Below are 21,463 nucleotides of genomic sequence, written 5' to 3' on the forward strand. Positions count from 1 at the left end.
AGTAGCCAGGAGAGGATACAAATGACGACATGGCCCTACTAAGGAGGGTACTAAAAAGCCTCATAATGAATCAGAAAACAGCATTTACAAAGGACAAGCACACAAGCCAATGAAAAATAAAGGGGAGTGGGCGAAGCTTCTCTCTGTACTGAACAACCACAGATCTTCGAAGAGCAGTGCTTGCGCACTTGCTCAGGCTCGACCTAAAAAGACCTGCTTAATTGAAAAGCAGTCACAGACATGGTGGTGTGCTGACCTCAGCAGACCACCATCCCTGGGAGTGCTAGCAAATTGTGCTTGCCGCATGAATATTGATAAGGCATGCAATTTGCGACCCCATTGGGAATCGCAAACCGTGTCTGAGACACTGTTGTTCATTGCATTTTGCGACTCGCAATCATCATTCATCTTGCCCTATGACCTTTGTCTAGATAAATGCAATCGTGCTATTCTAAATTTGGCATCGCATCGAAGAAGTTGTTCGCCAATGAAATTAGTTTTTAAGTTCTGTAATCTAGTATTCGTAGCCAGTTAAATGCAAGAGTTTTACAATTTTGTAAATCTTTTTAGTATTGTGATGTATAGTAGTCACCTGTTTATAGTGTTATTTTGGAATAACGATTAACATCTTTTTCTCTGTTGTCTAAAAGTGACTGTCATTCCATTAGTTGGGATTCTGAGCAGCTTGTGTTATGTTCTAAAAATAAGTAAAAGTGAATGCATTGCTATTTCTTTTAGAATTATTTTTAATTAATTTTGTAGAATAAATTACATGAATTGTAGCACATTTATCTAAATTGCAGTGAGTGATTGAAATGTACTGAGTACCGTGCCCTGTCGAGGTTCAGTTTCTATAGCTTACAAGTGTGAGGGAGTTCTAGGCAGAGCCGTGAATTCTCAGTGCTTGACTGCTTCACAGCATGTGTTGATTAAAGTTCGTGAATGGGGACTTAACCCTGATGATGCTTTTGGATGGCTTGCAAGTGTCATTAGACCTTTGATATTCCCATCTGCAGGAGCTCAGCCTTTGCACCTTTTGATGAAACAAAAATATTGAACCTATATCAGTCAGGACATCACTGTGCCATCTTCTCTGGAGATCCAGATCCCATTAAGCTGTCAACCAACCTCTCTGTTGAAAGAAGCAACACCGCCAGTGATCCAGATCCTGACTATAGAGGAAATGGTAGATGACAATTTCAGCATTCTGAGATAACATATTGGCCACGCCAACTGAACACAGAGCATGAACTTCTCAGAATATGTACCAGGAAATGAGGGATAGCTCCCTCATCCGATGTCATATCCCTGGATATGACGCTTTCTTCTGGATTACTCTGAAGATTACCACTCCTAGTCAGGGCCTACGAGGTAGATTAGTTATTCTCTGATAATTTAAGACCTGTTCATCTCTCTACCCCGCAGCTTGGTGCCTTGGTGGAATTTAATAAAATATCTACTTGTCCATGGGGCAGGTTGCTTCATAAATCTACTTGTCTTGTAACAAAATCCACTTGCCCCTTTGGTATCATTTAGTGCAGCAACAAATTATGGCGGCAATCTCATTATATAAGAGCTCTGATATAGCTTCTCTGATCATGCCAGGACTCATACCATAGTAGTGTTTGAATACTTGCAATCCCCTTATGTTGCCACGTTTCTGCAGACCTACATACTGGGGCTGAAGCTAGTGGTAAGCAATAGTTCCAGGGTTCGAATGCCCTTTTGAGTCTATGCAAACCTACTAACTTGCATGTTTTAAGGGTTTTCAACAACTCCTCTCTAATAGTTTTCCATACTGAGAGCTGTTGGAAATTTACTCATGACAATGGCAGACGTAAACCTTCCAGAGTTGGGGGAAAAAGTGGTTGGAGGGAAAGTGAACTTGCAAACACTAGGATTTTCATGTGAGCAAATCTACACATGCGTATTTGCTCATGCTAAAATGCAGTTGACAAATATTTTCTAGGAGTACTACTTCTTGGTCTACTTCTGTAAATTCTTGGGAATTCACGAAAGCCGTATAGCTGCACTTAATGCAAGGACATCTACCATGGGTGCACTTTTGAGACTTTCTTTAATAATTGGGCCCCTAATTTGGTCTCTCGTTGACCGTGACCTTTTGTGTTTATTAAAATTCTCTCTCTCCCTCTCCCTGAGTGACCGCATTCTGCTCTTTCACAAGGAGCATATCGGCACACAAAGACGTTTTGTTCATTGCCAGTAACTACTGTGGCATTGTGTGCTTTTTGAGACCAATAAACAATTTTTGCTTTTGCCAATGTTTGTTATAATGGTGAGGGCCCGGCAGCTCCCACACAAATTAGGTTTTACAAAACCCATGCTAAAACATGTCACACATTGACGAAACTAGAAAGCTGACCACCAAATTCAGACCTACTGGCTTTGCCAATGCTTGTTTATTGTTGTTTCCATAATCTGATTGAAATTGGTTACACTGATTTTCCATTATGAATATTTTTGGGAAATACTAGCATGCATCAACACATGATGCTGCAAAGAAATGGTACCTGAAATGTTACAGTAGTTTAGCAAAATGTATTTTTTTCTGCTTTCATGTTTTTTCTGAATATTTTATTTTGAAAGCAAAGAACCATCAATCGTGCTTTTAAGCTTCTGCAAATATTTGCATCCAATCAGAGAGCATTCTGGGAACATTATACATAGCCGAATATTGCTAAACTTTGAAAACGTGTGTACACATTTTTAAACTGGAACCGCTGTCAGTGGTGCAGTCGGCGCTTACAACATTTACTTATAGCGATCACTCTAATAATAAAGGCTTTCAATTATTGAACCATAGATGCAAGTTTCAACAGCATTAACATGTGGGCAAACATATTACCTTAACTGTAGGCAGTGCCCTTCTCTGATCCATAATGTGGTACTGCAAGCTGGCAGCCAAAGGGTTTGTGTTGCAGGGGGTTGGGCCTACTTGTCCCAAGCACAAAATACACATGTACACTTGTTACCCTTGACCCCAATCTATGTGCAGGCTTTGGCTATAGGAATTCCACATCCCTTACCCAGAGTAGGTTAGTGTAAGAAGGAGAAGGTTGAGACGAAGAGCGAGGAAGAAAGTACAGTGTGGGATGTGCATGAAAACAGTCAAGCCAATGAGAAGAGGATGCTTTAGTAAGGCAGAGACTGACCCTTTTCTGGTTGAGTTTTTGCAAGATTATATCACATTGCTTGTTTCCATGCACTGCTGAAGAATGCTTTCAAGCTTTTCGACCTGCCAGGACATAGGTTGAAAAACTGTTTCCTATGGTTTTGAGGACCAGCCAACATGGTTAATCAAATCCTTTTCAATCGTCGATGTAAGGACGGTGAAGCTGAGCCAATTAAGACCCAGGTAACAGTCTAATATTTGGTAGTACAGTAGTCTAGAGGCAGCACCAGGGTGCTTAGACTCTCTGTGAAAAATGGCAAGCTCATTGTTGGCAACTTCAGTACAATATAATGCAATAGGCAAATGTGGAATGCCGTCTGTCATTGACCGAATCCCGGAGGACAGGAAATCCAGAACCAGAAGTCGCCATACGAAAGAAAGAAGGTGACAGTGCCTCAGCTGCAGGCATAGCTTTGGCAGTGGGCTTATCAAATTTTTCTGCCGTTTGGCAGGTGAGCCCATCTTGTGGCAGCAGGGTTGGTGAAGTATAATGCGAAAAATAGGGACCCCCTGTAACTAGTAAACGTTCCTAGGACAGGGTAAATGGAATTGTCAATACAGAATCACTAGGCAACATACAGATCAGAAAACAATTATGACAGACCTCAATTAAACACTGGTGATAGTCAACTCAATGTACCAAACGAGCATAAAATATAATTTTATTTTTATTGAAAAGTAATTAAGAATGTGGCTCAAAATTCATGAATCAATCACTGGAACAAATATTACAGATGACGATCCGATATGACATTGCTCTTGCCAGAGGTTGAATGCATGTTAGTGATATTTCAACTCCGACTGTTTTTTGCAAACGTTTTGTAATCGCACAATGTAAATGGGATTATTCACTTCAGTGCGAAAAGCATCACTATAGCTGGGAGCAGTACATGCACATTGGCAGATGAGCCACACTAATACAGAAAGAAAACCAACTTAATCGAATAAATAAATGTGGCGCTGGTTCTTCAAGGTATCGACGCGCGTTTCGGCGAGTGTGCCGCCTTCATCAGGAAACCACATTAGAAAAAGCATTATCTACAAAAATGAGGTAAAGGTACATTAAGTTAACATCTCTCTAGTGTACAGGGAATATGTAGTACACCCAAACAGATAAGAAAAAACTCAATTCTCAAGCCACCAGATGTTTTGACTAAATGGAAAAGAAAAAGTAAATTGTGCTTTAATAGAGAACAAAAAAGATAAGATAAAATATAAGAAAAAAAGGGTTTCTGATTCGAAGGTGCATCAAACTATTAAAGGACTGTATAGAACATGTGAAGTTTCTCATGAAACTAGAGAGGAAAGTGTTAAATCAGAAAACCCATGTGAAGAGTAGCACAACTTTGCTCACCAGAATCAAATGATATGGAGGGTATTAATGTCAGTCAACCGTCTTTCGCATGAAAGGGTCCAAAAAGATGATGAAAAGCACACCGAAAAAAAACAAGATGTCTGAAAAAGTTATGATTTAAATCGAAAACGGGAGAAAGACTGGAGGGGACGGGTCTCACACAGGCAATATATCCAATACCTGATATCGTAGCAAAATAGGTAGTTGTGTAGAACCTTGTCAACGATCTTGAGACAGTCTCTGAAACAGATAGAATGCTGTAAACACAGGGTTGTGAGTTCCAAACTCTTCCTGGATAACATATATCTAATTAAGACATCAGTGCCGTGGAGTTCGAACATACCTTAAAATTAAGTCGATGGGTGGCATACAGTTCAGATGCCAAGAATAATACAGGCTTCTGTCAGTAATCCGTGATTGGTTGATAAAAGTATGAGACACACAGTCTTTATATCTGAAGTCAAATGGCCAAAAATGGGGATCACTGGGCCAGGACGAAAACCTATCCCAAGGGTGGAAAAAGGAGGAAAAACCATTACCATGGAAAAGATGCGTGTGTATTTTAAAATGATAATCGAGTAAGATCTAATACTCAACAGGAATGCTACCAACTTTAGGGTTGGTGAAGTATTACAGCTGTCTGCTAGAGTTTCTGAGCAAGGCAATGGACACCATCCTTGCAAAGCATGTAAATGAGGCCCTCCAAGGCACAGCTTAGTACTTTTCGTGGATCAGCTGTGTTGTGAAAGATTCTGTTGTGGCCAGGGCAATCAATACTAGTACTCTTAATGCCATGCTGCGGGGAACAAATGCAAAAACAGTTAATGGACAGAATGCAGAACAATGTCATACATTCACCCCAGTACAGAGATCTGGGCCTAAATCCATTGTCGGGGAACATCATCATCCTCTTCTCCTTGGAATGCTATCAACGGGGCCTAAAGTCCCATGCGCACTGCGTACCCCAAATCCTAGGTCTTGGGGAGAAGAATTTTGTCTATGGAATACGATGCTGCTGAAATCTTCTTGTCCTGTAAAAGAAAAAATCACTTGTCTTCTTTCTTTTGGTGCTGTGCTGCTAGGCTACAATCTGTGGCAGTGTTTTTGTATCAGAGCTCTGATAATATCTTCTCTGACTATGCTACGGCGCGTATTATATCAGTTTGGTTTCCAGGAGAGTTCTGAAGTATCCAACTTTCTGCAAATCTACATATGGTATGCTGGGCGTAGGCGCCAGTAGTGCCAGGTTTGGAATGTCCTTTGAGTCGGTGCTCCTTTCCAAACGTGCATGTTTAAGGCTATTTCCAATCTCCTCTCCAATCTTTTCCTGCAATGAAAAAGGTTTGAAATTTACTTCTAGCAAGGATGGGAGTAAAATGTTTTCCATGGTGGGGGACGGTAGGGGCTGTAGTGAACGTGATTTTGCAGTTACAGTACATTTTAACATGAACAAATCTACACATGTGTATCTGTTCATGAGTAAACTGATTTCACAAAACTCTTTTAGGAATACAGAATCCACCCCTGCTTTTGTAAACTTGTGAAATTGGTAAATCTGCTCCATGCAATGCATATTCCTGTGAGTGCATTTTTGTGAATTTGTTTAAGAATTGGGCCCATATTGTTTTTCATGTTGCTCATAATGGTTTCACACTGGTTCCCCATTATTAATCCTTTTAAACAAAGGCATGGATCACAGATGTTTTACTAAATAATGTCCAGGATAAATAGTATAGCAAAATGTTTTTTTTTTTTTTCCAAGTTGCAGGTTTTTTTTTTGTTTAGTAACGCGCCAATCTTGCTTTTGCACTTCTGCATGTAATTAAGTAGCCTTTAGAGCGCATTATAAAGAACTTTGAAATACAACATTTTGCAAATAAGTGTACACATTTTTTATATAGGGACTACTGTTAGTAATGCAAGCTTTGCTCCCAGCCTACTATGTTTCTTTAGAATGCTCAATCTAATAGTAAAGTCTTTGCATTATTGAATAATGTATGAAAGTTTACACAGCTTACACATATGGATACAGATCTTGCCTTGGTGGCAGACAATCTTCTTTCACAGATCCATAATGTGATGAGTTGGGCCTGCTTGCTCAGTGGACAAATTAAACATGAAAAGTTGTTTTTGGCTCAAAACAATGTGTCGTGTACATCAGGCGATGGGACTTGCACACGTCACACTTTCTGATCATGTGTGTCATGATTAACCCTGGGCGTAGTACTACGCTACGCTCGCGGAGCGTGCGTAGTTTGCGCTACTACGCAGTACGCAAATTGCATGTAGCACAGTGCAAGAACGCGTAGCGCAGCAGGCATTTTTTGCTTGCTCGCGGTCCTCAACGTACTGTTGGCGACCGCGAGCGAGCAAAATCAACAACCCGGTGAGACTTTTTCCACGTTCGCGATCAGCAACATCAACGCGGGGAGGTCAGGTTTCTCATTGCGAGTGGTCGCGTATGCTCGCGATCGCTTGCGATGAACTACCAGTCTGCATTGAGAAAGCTGCAGCTTGAGTACAAATTTTCTTGAGCGGCGGAAAACGACCGCTTGCACTGTGCAAGATGCCGTTTGCAATGATTGCACAGTGTGGAAAGCATCAGGCACTGTGCAATCATTGCGAACAGCATTCCCCTACCGCACTTCGCAGTTCGCGTAGCGTGCGTAGTGCGAAGTGCGCTTCGCGTAACGCTACTACGCAAACTATGCCCAGTGTTAGTCATGATGTGAGATCATTTCTTCATATGCTCATGATATGCCTGGCAGTAATGCAGATCATTTATGCTATCCACATGCAAAGGAACAATATCTTCACTTTCAGGCATTAGAGCCTGATAGTCAATACTTTTTGTTTGGGAGCAAGTGAACAGGTGGCCAAGAGGCAGCACAGTTAAGACTTCATCCTTTAGTTCTTCCTGGTAATTAGATATGCGGGTGGTTGTAGACTTATCCTAGATATCAGGACCTCTGATAAAGCAATCTTTCTGGACGATCACCATAAAAGTTAATCTCTTAGTGGCCAGCCCACATTACCAATTCAAATAACTTTCCTTTGAAGTCGACCCCAAGAATTTTCAGCTAGTGCCGGCTCCTGTTATGACAAACGTAGGAAAGCAGGGCTATTTGCTTATATTTTTAGTTTTCGACCTGGTACCCCTCATCCCCAGGGTCATTAGCAAAGCCCAGAGGAAACTCTGCAAGCCGATTCCTGTAGCAATGACATTGCTGCAAAAATACAATATCTCAGATCTGCTTAAGTTTCCTCAATGCTCATCATTTAACCTAAAGATGGACCTGGCGAGGCAAGAAGGCCAGGTTTTGCGTGATCTCAATATAAAGCAGAAGAGGGCCCCTGGGAAAATTTTGGCAGGGAGCTAACATGAAAAGGAAGATCCCCCTGCCACTTATGTCCAAAAGCGGAATATCTCACTCTTTAATGGGATAATAAATTCCCGCGTGCTGACCAAACCAACATGGGATATAGAAAATAGACTACTGTGCACAAATTACACAATTATATATATTTAATACAAAATGTAATCCCTTTATATAATATAATTTCAATAAATATAACATAATCCAGCATCCATATTAAATCAATAATATAAGAAAGAAATGACACAAGAAAAAAGATAATTCTCCTTCCCCAGTCAAAACACCATTCATACCTCATCAACCATTCCTACTCACAACCCAATTCTCTTATACCATACATACTCAATTCTCATCACTCACACTCTTCAAACTATCCTTTTGCGTGTCTACAGTGTGGGTACAAAAACCAGTAGTATATAACCGGGGCAGTACAAGAGGAAGTTATCCAAATATTGTTGTATAATATGAACTTTCTATTTGATATTGTAAATTCTGCTAATTCAAGCATGTGAGCCTAAAAAAGATACAATGCTGGATAAGAAATGTTACATTGGCATTTTTCATAGATTCGCTTGACTTTCTCTTTCGAGCTAACTTTGATAAATTCTCCCTTCACGCTTTGCTATGAAATCTGAGCAATGGTGGGTTCAGCCATAGTAGAATGCTCAGCATCTTCATCTTATTGGGTGGATTTTTGGCTCTTTCAAATGAAGTGAATGGGCTATTGGAATGTTGGGAGCTCCATTGTAGACAATGGAGTGCTCCCTGCTTTTACGGGCCGGTAAAGGCCCGCAGAGCAACATTCCAATGTTTTACAAAGGCCTCTCGGAGCTCGAGGGGATTTAAATCCCCTCGGGCTTCGAAAGGCCTTTGTTTTATTTGTTAGAACATTCTTCCCACAAGTGTCAGAATGTTCTAATAGCCTTATAGCCCTTCGTAGCAGGGCTATACTGGCTAATAAAGTCCTGGTTCCTTGTTAAAGTCCCTCGCTTTCGGCTCGGTCTTTCAACACGGGAGAGGGCCTTTAATAGCCGGTATAACCCGCTACGGCGGACTATAAGGCTATATTAAAGATATATCATTATTTTTCCTGTGGGCATGTTAATACTATTTACTACTACACTGGAATTATTCGGATTTCCAGCCTGATATCTAGGACTGATTCAAGCATGCAAATATATTAAAGAAAGGTGCTATGGAGAACTGTAGTTACAGGTGAGAAACTTATTTCTTTACTTTGATGGAAGGATTCTGTACTTGTACATACAGATCCTTGATTTGAAGATTATTGTAGCAGGATGTACCTTACCACTGAGTAGAAGCTATTCCTAGAGAAATTAACATTTTCTGCTGCAGTGACCTCCTTCTGGTGTTGATGTTCTACCTGGTCCAACTATAAACAGTGCCTCAAATGTTCTCCCTCTTTTTCAAGCTATCCAAATGTATCTTTTTCTTCCTATTGTGTAGGAAAAAGAAGAATTAATAGTAGAATGGAGTCCAGAACCTCTTGTGAATCCTGTGTCGAATGCCTCATATGTGCTTCCTCTTTTTCAAGCTATCCAAATGTATCTTTTTCTTCCTATTGTGTAGGAAAAAGAAGAATTAATAGAAGAATGGCTTCCAGAACCTCTTGTTCCTCCTGTGCCGAAAGATCACCCTGCACTCAACTATAATATTGTTTCAGGGTAAGGACATTTCAGGGACAGTTCTGAATTGTGGCGCTTAAAGCAACATACATTTAAATTAAATTTGAACATTGGAATGTTGGGAGCTCCATTGAAAACAATGGAGTGCTCCGGGTTTCTAATGGCTGGTAGAAGCCCGGAGCTCCAACATTCTGATGTTTGACTATGTTCACAGCTGTGGCTGCGAACGAAGGCGTCGGGGAGCCCAAGGGGATTTCAATCCCGTCGGGCTCCCTCAAGCGTTTGTTTTATTTGTTACAACATTCTGCCCTCTAGTGGCAGAATGTTTGAATAGCCTTATAGCCCTATGTATCGGCTATTAAAGTCCTGCTCCCTTGTTAAACGCCCTCTCTTTCGGCTCAACCTTTAACGCTGGAGCGGGCCATTAATAGCCGGTATAGCCCGCTACGGTAGGCTATAAGGCTACACTAGAACACTGAAATGTTGGGAGCACAAGTGAAGACAATGGAATAGCCCTAGGCTTATAATGGCTGGTTTTTTGCTCCAACATTCCAATGTCTTTCTCTGTTTCTCCCTTTTTAATTTAAAGTGTTGTACCTTTTAGTAGATCGAAGGTTCTAATGGCTTATAGCCCTTCTGCCTTGGGCTGTACCATTTGTTAACCTTTTTGGAACTGAGGACAGCCTGGGGCAGGATGGTTCGAGGCCGTACTCCCTTTCCTATAGTTTATTTTAGCCTTGAGAGCTGGGGGAAGAGCTTCCCCAGCTCACGAGGCTATGTATTTTTGTTTTGGCTCATTTCACATTCACTGCTTCTGTGCTTTTTGGGCATATCTCACTACTTCCTCCCTCCCTCCCATGCCTCCGAACACCGAGCAGACAGAGGTATCATTGCAAAGGATATACATTTCCCTTTCCAGTGGTACCTTTGCCTAGTGGATTAGTGCTTGGGATTCCTCAGGGGGGAGGTAGCAGAAAGTCCACTAGACACCAGGGATCTCTTTTTTTAAGAGGCAAAATGGGTGGCGATGGCCTTCCCAGTCATCCTAAAGGCACAACTCAACCCAGGATCAATGACCGTCTCTCCACAAAACTCCCATTGGTCTGGGTTTAATGCTTGCATGTCTCGTGCACTAGGCCAACTCACACAAGTGAGGTATCCTTTTTATCGGGACAAGTTTGAGAACGCTGGGTGGTAGGAATTGTGGGGATTCATGCTAATTCCCGAAGTTTACGTCACAGAATGGAAGGTAAATGTGCAATATTAGGCATAGTTTTAGGCATAGTATTAGGCATAGTCATAGGCTAGAGACTCTTGAGGCGTGAGCCAGGAGTCAGGGCAGCGAATACTTTCTGCTGAGCGCATGTAAGGCAGTTATACTTTCATTTCATTACTTTTTAAACGTTTTTACCGCGATTTAAAAAAATCATTTTTAACCACTCTCCTCACCTGATTTTCCTCCTGCTGTGTACCGAGGGGGGGCTTTGCAAGGGTGTTTCGCTTGTGTGGGGGTGCTGGGAGTGAAAGGGAAGCTGGTCCGGGGAAGCTGGGAGGTGCGACCGCCATCTTGGGGGGGAATCGCGGCTAGCACTCTAATGGCTCAAGGCTGAATGGTACTTCTGGGGGCATTGACGCGACCGCGCAGCGGGCGCGCCAAAGGCAAGCCCGTCTGCGCCCGTCCGCGCCGGACCGTCGCCAGGTGCCAGAACCCCTGCCCTTTCTCCTATTACACTTCGGAGCTACTCGCGTGCTGAGTTGCTGGGGATGCAATCCAAATGCCCTTCTCTACCATGGCATCCACTAGCGGGCCCTGCTAAATGTAAAACCTGCTCGTTTCAACTCTCGGGGAGGCGTTAGAGCCCTGCCCTCCTGACCACACGGACTTTAAGTTCATGAGCCTAAACTGTCGATCCCTGGCAAAACACCATGCTGAGGTTTTCGACCTTTTGGAGGCTGAATCCCCTCTTTTTAACAGAAACATGGCTTACCCAAGATTCCATTGCAGAATCTTGGCTGGGTCTCCCTTCTGCATTTGTTATGAAGAATTTAAATAGACTGGGGAAACGGGGGGGGGGCGGTGGCATTGCAATCATTATGAAAAACGTCTATTCTTGCAGTCTTATTAGGGAAAATGTGACGGACTGCGAAAGCTCCCTATTTAAAATTACGCTGAACCCCAACCTCACCATCTCTGGCATTCTTATCTATCGGCCATCTGGAGCTTTCAGGGAAGACTTGGTGAACAAAGCCTTGCTGTTCGCTAGTCAAGCTGCGAACTTCAGCATTATAGGAGATTTGAATCTCCACTGTGATAACATAGGGAAGACCGAAATTGCAAGCTTCCTGGCCGATCTAGAGGCTCTTCAATTGATCCAGTGGGTACGTGAACACACGCATGCCGCTGGGCACTTACTAGATCCTCTATTCTCAAATCTTGCCCTGCTGAAGGTCTATCCTCCAGTCCCACAATGTTGGACAGATCATTTTCTAGTGATCTTTACACTACGATGGCGAGGCCAGCCGAGAGAGTATTGTTCGACCTCTGCTCTAAAATGACCGTGGCATAAGCTAGACAGTAGTGGCTTGTCTGCTTATTGGTCTAGCCATAGGCCACAACTACCACAGGACATAGAGGCGGCTGACACGCGAGTCCACGATTGGGTAATATCAGGCCTGGATAGCTGCATCCCGGCTAAGCTGACCAGGATAAATCGGGGCATTTCTAAACCCTGGTTTAACGAGTCTCTATCTAAAGCTAAAAAACACTGCAAACAGCTTGAGCGAGTGTGGAGACGCACGTATGATGCAGCTGAGAAAACCAACTATCAGATGGCCATTAAACATTACCATAAGTTAATTCGGAGAGCTAAGGCTGAGTATGTTGCTAATAAAATCTTAGCAAGCTCTAATCCATCTAAGACCATGTTTTCCCTGCTCAAGAATATGAAGAATGGTGGTGTGTCCGGGATCTCCCCTGTTTCATCCAATAGTCAGTGCAAAGACCTGGCCAAATTCTTGGTCAACAAGGTTGAAAAAATATATCAAAGTCACCCTCCGGTGGTTAGTTCTGGCACGAAGATCGGGCTTGATGTCCTGGTCTCCCAAAGACCAAACAGCCTGCTATCGTTTCCTCTGTTATCTCTCGTAGATCTGGAGATCCTTTGCAGGAAAATCAAATCAGGCTCACCAATTGACCCATTGACACCGAACCTTTTCTGTCAATTCCTTCCGACGATCTTGCCAGTATGCTTGGAACTGGTTAATCTTTCTCTGGCCTCAGCTACTGTACCAGCATCATGGAAAGATGCCAAAGTTACTCCCCTGCTGAAGAAACCATCTCTGGACCCGGTCGAGCCTGGAAATTATCGTCCTGTTTCACAACTTCCTTTTCTGTCAAAATTGGTGGAATTGCATGTGCATATTACTCTTACTGAGTTTATTGAGCAGAATGCAATTCTTGACCCTTCACAGAATGGTTTTAGAGCCCGCCACGGCAGAGTCTGCTCTGCTGGCTGTGACGGAGGAAATCCGAGGGATTCTGGATGCTGGTGACTCTGCGGCCTTGGTTCTTCTTGATCTAAGTGCCGCTTTTGACACTGTCTCCCACGAAATTCTGTTGAAGCGCTTGTATGACATCGGAGTGAGGGATCGGGCTCTGGATTGGTGTTGAGCCTTTCTGACGGGAAGATCTTTCCAGATTTGGGTGCCACCTTTTCAATCTCAGAGGTGTGCTCTACTACAGGGGGTGCCCCAGGGTTCTATCCTGAGCCCACTTCTGTTTAATATCTATATGCAACCTCTTACACAGGTGGCCAGGGGGAGAGGGTTGTCATTGGTGTCATACGCTGATGACACCCAATTGGTGATCGTCTTTTCTAAAAAGAACACCATAAGCTTAGGAAGGTTTAAGAAGGACCTGGTAGAGGTTGCAGGCTGGATGGCTAATAACTGCCTCCAACTGAATGCCAGTAAATCTGAGGTGCTGTTATTTGGGAAAGACTGAGACCTGTGGTCCGAGCAGTGTTGGCCAGACAGCCTTAAACCGGCCCCAGTGCCTAAAGAGGCAGTTAAGAACCTGGGGGTCTGGATCGATAGCGGACTCACGTTTGATACACAAGCTAAAGCCGTGGCAGGGACATGTTTTGGCCTACTGCGCGGCCTGAAGCCTATACTTGGCTATTTTCCCCCCAGGGTACGCCAGACCATTATCCAGGCGACAATTCTGTCCAGACTGGATTATGGCAATTCATTGTATCTTGGGGCCAATAAGTCTTGCGTGCAGCGTCTGCAGAGGATCCAGAATGCTGCGGCTCGCATTCTGGTGACACTGCCGAGATCTGCTTCTGTCTCACATGTCCTGCCCAAGTTACATTGGTTGCCTGTTGAGAAACTAATCCAATTTAAAACTCTTTGTGTTTCACATAGGATCCTTACTCAACAGGCTCCCCTGGGTCTGTCCAAGTTGCTTCAGCTTTATGTGCCTCGACGGCCTCTTAGATCGGCCAATCAGGCCTTAGTAAGTGTCCCTCGTGTTGAGAGCGAGAGCTGGGGGCCGCTCGTTCTGTTGTCTTGCGGCGCAACTTTGGAATATGCTTCCTGTTTCAATCCGAGAGATCCAGAGTCATTTGGTTTTCCGAAAAGCTATCAAGACCTGGCTTTTCCCCACTGTTGCATAACTGCCCTCCCGCCAGCCACCCTCATTGTCTTTGGTCGAGCTGTGACGCCCCATCGCTGGGGCAGCTATGCGCTATACAAGTCCGACAAATAAATAAATAAATATTTGAGGTTTGCAGGGCATTGTGTGTAAGAACATTTTGGGGATCCACACCAGGACTACCACCCTGGACTGCTCTGGGTGTCTAGTTTTCAGAAAGGTCTGGGCTTCGCAGGTTTCCCTGGGTGACTGGCGATCTTTGGCCAACAAACGCCGCAACCCCCATTGCCAAATCCGATCTTTTTTGTGACTGGAATTATTGATGCCGCTCTGCATTGTGTTTTGAGGCCTCTCCTGTTGCAGGCACTAGCCGTACCCACACAAGTGAGGTATCATTTTTATCTGGACACTTGGGTAATACTGGGTGGTTGGAAATTTGTGGCTCCCTACAGAATCCATACATTTTCATCACGGAAATGTGAGTAGAATGTGTGTTGTTTAGTGACTGTTTGAGGTTTGCAAAGGTTTCTGGGTAAGAAAACGTGATGTGAGCCACACGTCACCCACCCTAGATTCCCATACGTGCCTAGTTATAAAAAATGTACAGGTTTGCTAGGTTTCCCTAGGTGTCTGCTGAGTTAGGCCCCAAAATTCACAGCTACCCACATTGGGGGAAAATGGCAAGTTTTCAGTGGAAAAAAATGTGCTGTTTCCTGTTGTGGAAATTAGGCCTACCCACAGAAATGACATACCATTTTTATCAGGATACATGTGAGAGTACAGAATGGTAGAACTTTTGTTATTACTAATTGTATTTCTCTGCATTTGTGCCTTGCAAATGGAAGGCAGTGTGTATATTTAAAAAAAAAAAAAAAAAAAAAAAGAAGAAATTTTGATAAATGCCCTGTAAAATCACGGTACTATGGGCACCCACAAATGCAGAGATGTACAAATAACCACTGCTCATAAAACCCTGTATCTGGTGTCCATTTCAGAAATCCATTGGTTTCTTTGATACCCATTTTTCACTCTTTATATTTTACCATAAGAATTGCTCTATACCGGGTACACAATGAACAAGCATTGGCATATCCAATAGGTCTCGCTTTTGGGACCTTATAAGTATTTAGTTATGCAACTGTTGTGTGTGTGGTTGTGTGTGTGTGTGTGTGTGCGTGTGGTTGTGTGTGTGTATGTGGTTGTGTGTGTGTGTGTGTGTGTGTGTGTGTGTGTGTGTGGTGGTGGGTGGTGTGGGTGTGGTTTGTGTGGTTTCACTCAAAATGAAATCCATTTTATCAGCGTTGCCAGTGCTCCTTTATGTTTAATGCCTTAAATGAAACCAAATGTTATAAACATCAAAGGGTTGGCCGAGAAGGGAGGGGGGGGGGAATGCGAGGAGCAGAGGAGCCAGAATGAAACTGACGAAAAGGAGCCAGAATGAAAGTGGCGAGGAGGGAGATGCGAGCAGAGCATCAAAGGGCTGGGCGAGAAGGGAGGGGGGAATGCGGGGAGCAGCTGTGCACGTGCACGCCATCGTGCACTCAAGCTTGTAGCCAGCAAAACCATGTGGGTAGCACTTTGAAAACTCACCTACTATAGTCGCTCTGGGCAGCGCATGCGCGCTGACTCAAGACCTAAAAAGCATTGTCATGTGAAGTTAAAGTTGCAGGCTAATGGGTACCTCAGGTTCTTGGAGAACCTACAAATCTTATATTGCTTTTGTAAGTCGGCCAGAGTGACGAGAAGTTACAAAATCGATGTTTTTTTGGTACTCTTTCAGTATTTGTGTGTTTCAACATTTAGTTTTTTTTTTACAAAGCCTTGAGGTATATACATAAATGACCCCTTCCTGAATTTAGAATTTTGCCTACTTTTCAGAAATGTATAGCTTTCCCGGATCACCTATGGGGTCACCTCTTTGAAAAATGGCAAAACTCTGGTAACAATATTATTATTTTCTTTTTATTCAGCTCTGTATATTCCTGGTAGTACAGCAAATATTTTGGCACAGCAAATATTTTGTTGATGCTATTATTCTGGGGGGGGGGGGGAAAAGGAAGCTTTTATGTGAACTTTTTTCCTACTCTACCCCCCCCCCCCCCAAAAACCCCCAGTATTTTGCTATATTTTGGCTATTTTCATAGTCCCCTCCAGAGGAATCCACAAACCCTGTGTACCTTTAGAATCCCCAGATGGTTGGGGGGGGGGGGGGAAGGACACAATTTTGACGCAGATACCTTATGTGGAAAAAAAGTTATAGAGGCCTAAGCGTGGACTAACCCACATAGCCAAAAAAGAGCTTTGCATTCTAGGGGAAAAAGGCCTGTTAGCTAAAGGGTTAAAGGTAGCTCCCTCTGTTATAGGCCCGTCTGCGGCTCGGGCCAATAACTCTGGTTCAGAGCCCTTTAACCACAGGTATATCCCTTAGCAGCGGGTTACAAGGTAAGAGCAGTTTGGGATGCCCTTATAAAGCATATTATAGCAATAGTCCGCCTCTAGCTATTTGTGATGATCAAAGAGGAAGGTTTAAGTACTAAGTTGGTAAGCAGTATGTTTCAGGTTTCATTGTAATAAGTGAACGTTTGGGGTCTGTGTAGTCTGATTATTACAGTATTATAATAAAATTTTTTCCAGTGTATAGGCCAATCCATCTCTCTAGTACAACCTTTATTTTTGTAGGTTTTTAATTTTTGGGAGGACATCTGATTGTCAAGGATATAGATGCTTGATCTTTTCTTAAGGACTAAAGGTAACATTGGTGATACCTTCATTATGTAGCATGTCAAGAGTAGGCACACTTATTCATAAGGTTTCTATTTTGATGGATCTACAAGCAGAAATAACCTAAATGCTTATGTGTATGTTTGTGGACATGTAAAGCAACTAAGATCAGGGTTGGATATGAGGTTTAGAATTGAGGCACAACAAACGGGGTGCGGGGAGGACTAGAGTACAATGACTCAGGATAGTCAAGTTTATATAGTTGCAAATAGTGTAATACATATCAATTACATCATAAAACATCTCAAAGAGGCCCATAGATCCTAAAATCAGTTTCAATAAATGAGATATTTGAAATAACACCCCAATAAAATGACACAACAATCCAGAAAACATCAATGTCTACATTTTGTGGTTCTGAAAGTCACTTTTCAGGTTTCGTAAGATTGGAAATGTACTAGTGTAAGGATCCAACTATCTTCTGTATCTGTAGGCAAATATGAAAATGGTGCCGTAGGGACTACTTGATTACAGAATTTTAAATTGGTTTTACTAACCTGAACAGTGCTAAGCCTATAGAAACATATTCTGTGGTGGTCATACATGTCCTTATGTGTTCCTTTTTATTAAGCAGACTCAGTGCTTCCTCCAAGAATCTTGCAAAATTGTTGCAGTTTTTTCGGACTGAAAACACGTTAAAATATTCAGACTGCATCAGAACTTTAACCCTCTTATTCATTTAAATGCAAAATGTAAACTTCTTTTCCTAGGGTGTATCAGATCACGACATGTTGTGTGTTGTCGAGATGAAGATTACATGTGTGATAAAACTGATTGTGTGCTGCAAGCTTCTTCCCTTGACCAATAATCTCAAAATTCCATGGATTTGTATGTGGGTGAGAGGTGAGATTTGCAGAAGTTAATTAGGTAGCAACCAAGACTGAGCATGAGGTGGTAAATCTCTTACGGTATCGGGGGCATTTTTGTTTGTTAGAAAGTGCTAAAAGGGGGCTTAGAGGACAGGCTGACAGTTCAAAATGGCAGTAGCTTAGCTGCAGTGCTCCTGGGCCAAAGCCTGAATATCCTGCAACATTCTGCCATGTTCGCTCAACATTAACAGTGAATGGATCCTGATGTGCACAAGGCTTGCAGCAACAGGGGAATCACCGGCACTGCAGTGTGAATGGCCAAGGGGGGGGGGAGGGGGCGGCGGCAGGGGGGTGTTCTTAATTACGAGTGGGGTGACCCTCCCTGATTTTTCTAGACACTGGGGTGGTGGGCAATTGCCGACCTGTATGCCAGGTCTGTTTCCTGGCCATTTTGACTCTCTTGCTGCTGTGGAAAAGCCCATGAGGACCAGGTGACAACACCTGCGGCCCGAGAACTGCCTCCTGGTGCTGTCATTGCAGCACCTGCTGACCTCTTTGATTGTGCGTCCCACAAACTCCAACAGGGCACCGCTGGATAGTTAAGGAGGAAGGCAATGAAATTTGGCAGTATAGACCTGGGCCGGATTGTGTAGTGGTGGTGAACACATCAGAGTTGCGTCTGGCTTCTGGAGGCAATGAATAACCCAGAGGGAGATCACCAATGCAAAGGGGCTCTAGGGCCTTTTTGCTGTATCTCTTAGACCAAGGAGGTCCGAGATTTGACAGAGGGCATTGAAACATTTTATTACAGGAATGAAGCTTGGTCTCCAAGACCTTGGATCCACAATAAAGGGGACCTCCGCCTGTGAGTCTGCAGAATGTTGGAGTACCGGCACAGCCCACCGGGGTACTTGGGTTATGACTGAAGTTTCCATGATATAATGTGGGAATCCTCTCCGTTACACCTTTTTGGGGTGTAACTCTTATCAACAGGAGGGACAGACTCTGGGGTAGGGTCAGAACCACACCCCATCCGCCTTGCCCTCCCCCTGACACCCGTAGATGATTAATAACCTGGTGGTACACTGAGGGCGTGGCAACAATCGCCTGACTCCATCTATGGGACATTCACAACCAGTTCCCTTAATAGACTGCTTTTGCCAACCATACAAGAGGGGGCCAGGCAGGTCTCAACAGATACTCTACTTGGACACACACTCAAGACCACATGAGAGTACCCACCCGGGACACCCATATCATTATTTATACTATATGGACGCGGGCGAAGCCCCAGGGCCCTGCGGTACCCATCGAGGGTGCTTACTTTTTAAAAAAGTGGTTGCCGCAATGCCCACCCAGGGCACCCACAGCTTCATTTTTGTTGGGGGCTTCAGTGGCACCTTCAGTTGTTAGTGGCAGCAACGCTGCCCACCTGATGCACCCACAAATTGTCACTCGTTGGGGGCCTTGAAGGGAAGCGAGAGCCCCATGGTCCCTGTGACCCCAGCCGGCTACCTGGCCAGAAACATTCCATTTCTCCGGAGGCAAAGTTTTGTTCCCTATGCCCTGGAGAGTGCAGGTAGGGTATGCCCGAATTCTACTGGGCAGGGAACCACGGTGTCCCAGGGGGTGGGATCTCTGGGTCACTGCGATCGAGCTCTGGTGGATGTGGTTCCTGGAGCCGGTCTTCGGGGATTGGGGCCCCCCACTCACGCCAAGAAAAGTACACTGCCCCTGGGGGGGTTGGTGTCCCTGGGGCCTCTGAGGCTTGGGTAAGGTGGAAGCTCTCCCTCCTTCCTGTATTATAATAATCAGCCCTGGGGGATGGGCTCCTGGGGACCTGTTCTCTAGCTGGGTGCCCCTCCACTTTTATAAAAAAAAAACTGAGGCTTGGCTTGGGGGGGTGGGGGGGGGGAAGAGGCACGTGCCCCTCTCCTAAAAGAATACAAAGGCGCCATCCCCTTGGGTCCTAACCCACCCGGTGTGGGGGGGTTGGGGGGCATCCGGTTTTGTAATGAAAGGTGGGAGACCACCATATACATATTTTTTTGTTTGTTTAAAAAAAAAAAAAAAATTTATTGGACGAACCCCACCAGGCCTAGTGGCAGGCAGGGCATCGCTGTGGCCAGGCCCTACGCCCAACCTGTTGCGCGCGCTGTTGGCCATGCGCTGCATGGGGTTGGGTGCAAGACTATATCTTCCACAGCACACACCTTTCGGCATGTTCAGCATGCAATTGGTCTCACAGGTCGTGGTCGCATTCAGGCAGACTGACCGACTTTTTGAAAGAGTCACAACGCTAAAATATTAAAAGTAGGCCTAATAGCTTTATCAAGGGGGAGGGGGGTGGAGTTTATCAATATAAATGAAGCATCTTTTCCAAAAATCTCAAATTCTCAATCAAATGTATATTCCAATAATTCATCCAATGCACCGTTTAGTAACGGTGACTATTGTAAAAAATGTTTAGTAAAGATCAACATGTCTGTATTTTTTTTTTATTTTTTTTTTAACATAGATTTTATGATTACATTTTTTGGGCTGAAAAATGAGACCATATCAGTCTTTCTTTTAAAAAATGTTATCCAGCAAAACACAAATAACCACAAGAGGGCCTTGCAGTCATGTTGAAGAGCATAACTATCCAACTAGAAGTGTTGTTGAAAGATTTTAAGTTCTCCTGGGTTCAGGGATTTAATGATCCAGGAGACTTCATGTTTTTTTTTAATGTTGCTGGGGAGTTGCTGCATTCTCCCATTTAAAAAATAAAAGTAATATGGAAAAAAGGCTTGGTGGTGCCCCTGCTACATCTAGGGACATTGTGAAGCTGGAAAAAAAGTGTAAACAGCCCTTGGATAGCATTCTGATGTGGTCCTTCAAGGACACTTTTTTCTTTTTTTGAATAATTTTTCAGGATCGGGGTGTGTGCCCCTCTGTGCCTTTTTTTTGTTTTGTTTTAAGGAGGTGCTCCCTCTCCCTGACACTTTATTGCCCGGAACAGTGTTTTGTGGGGTTCACAGGGCCGTAAATGCTAGGGGAGGGGTGCAGTGGCACCCTCACCTTAAAAAGACACAGGCCACAGGGATGGGGTCCCCAGGGCCACTTAAGGCTTGGGGAGGGGGGCGGTGTGCTCCTGTCTAGAGGTGATGAAATGGAAGTAATGACATCAGTATAACGTGTAATGTTGAAGTTAGAATGTGAGTAATGACAGTTGGAGAAAGCAGTTGCTTGAAAGACGCTGTGTGCTTGGTCACATAATCAAGGAGCTTATTTAACTTCCATTTGTGTAGCGTGTTACTACACAAAGCTGTCGACAAGCTGCGGCCAAGCCTTATTCACAAACCATTGTATGCCCAGCCGGTGTTTCCCGGCGAACCTCTTGATTTTTACAAGGACCTTTGGAGGATTGTGAAGACCGGTGTCCTGTTGAGAAGACTTTTTGTAGTGATGCCTCCTTCCCATTACTGGCAGGGGAGCTGTGAGGCTAGTGTACTTGATGGAGCACTGTGTGTGGGCATTCTGCATACCCCCCCTTCCAGAAACGGCTATCGGAAGGTGCTTGCTCCTCAGGCAGGCTATACATTGAGGTGTTTTGAAGTGGGGACTGCGGAGGAGATTTGGAGGAGTTTGGTGCTGTGACAGTCCTTTT

General features: G+C 43.9%; 1 protein-coding gene across 1 annotated transcript in view; it reads left to right on the forward strand.

Annotated features, from left to right (window-relative positions):
* Window positions 1–21,463, forward strand: part of SPTLC1 (serine palmitoyltransferase long chain base subunit 1) — a 341,715-nt gene that overhangs the window by 34,387 nt on the left and 285,865 nt on the right. The window contains exon 3 of the mRNA XM_085632720.1: window positions 9,515–9,609. Within this exon, the coding sequence (XP_085488846.1) occupies window positions 9,515–9,609 (95 nt within the window). The remainder of the gene's footprint in view (window positions 1–9,514; window positions 9,610–21,463) is intronic.

The sequence above is a fragment of the Triturus cristatus genome, chromosome 2_1 (genome assembly GCF_964204655.1).
Source record: "Triturus cristatus chromosome 2_1, aTriCri1.1, whole genome shotgun sequence".
In the NCBI taxonomy this organism is placed as follows: Eukaryota; Metazoa; Chordata; class Amphibia; order Caudata; family Salamandridae; genus Triturus; species Triturus cristatus.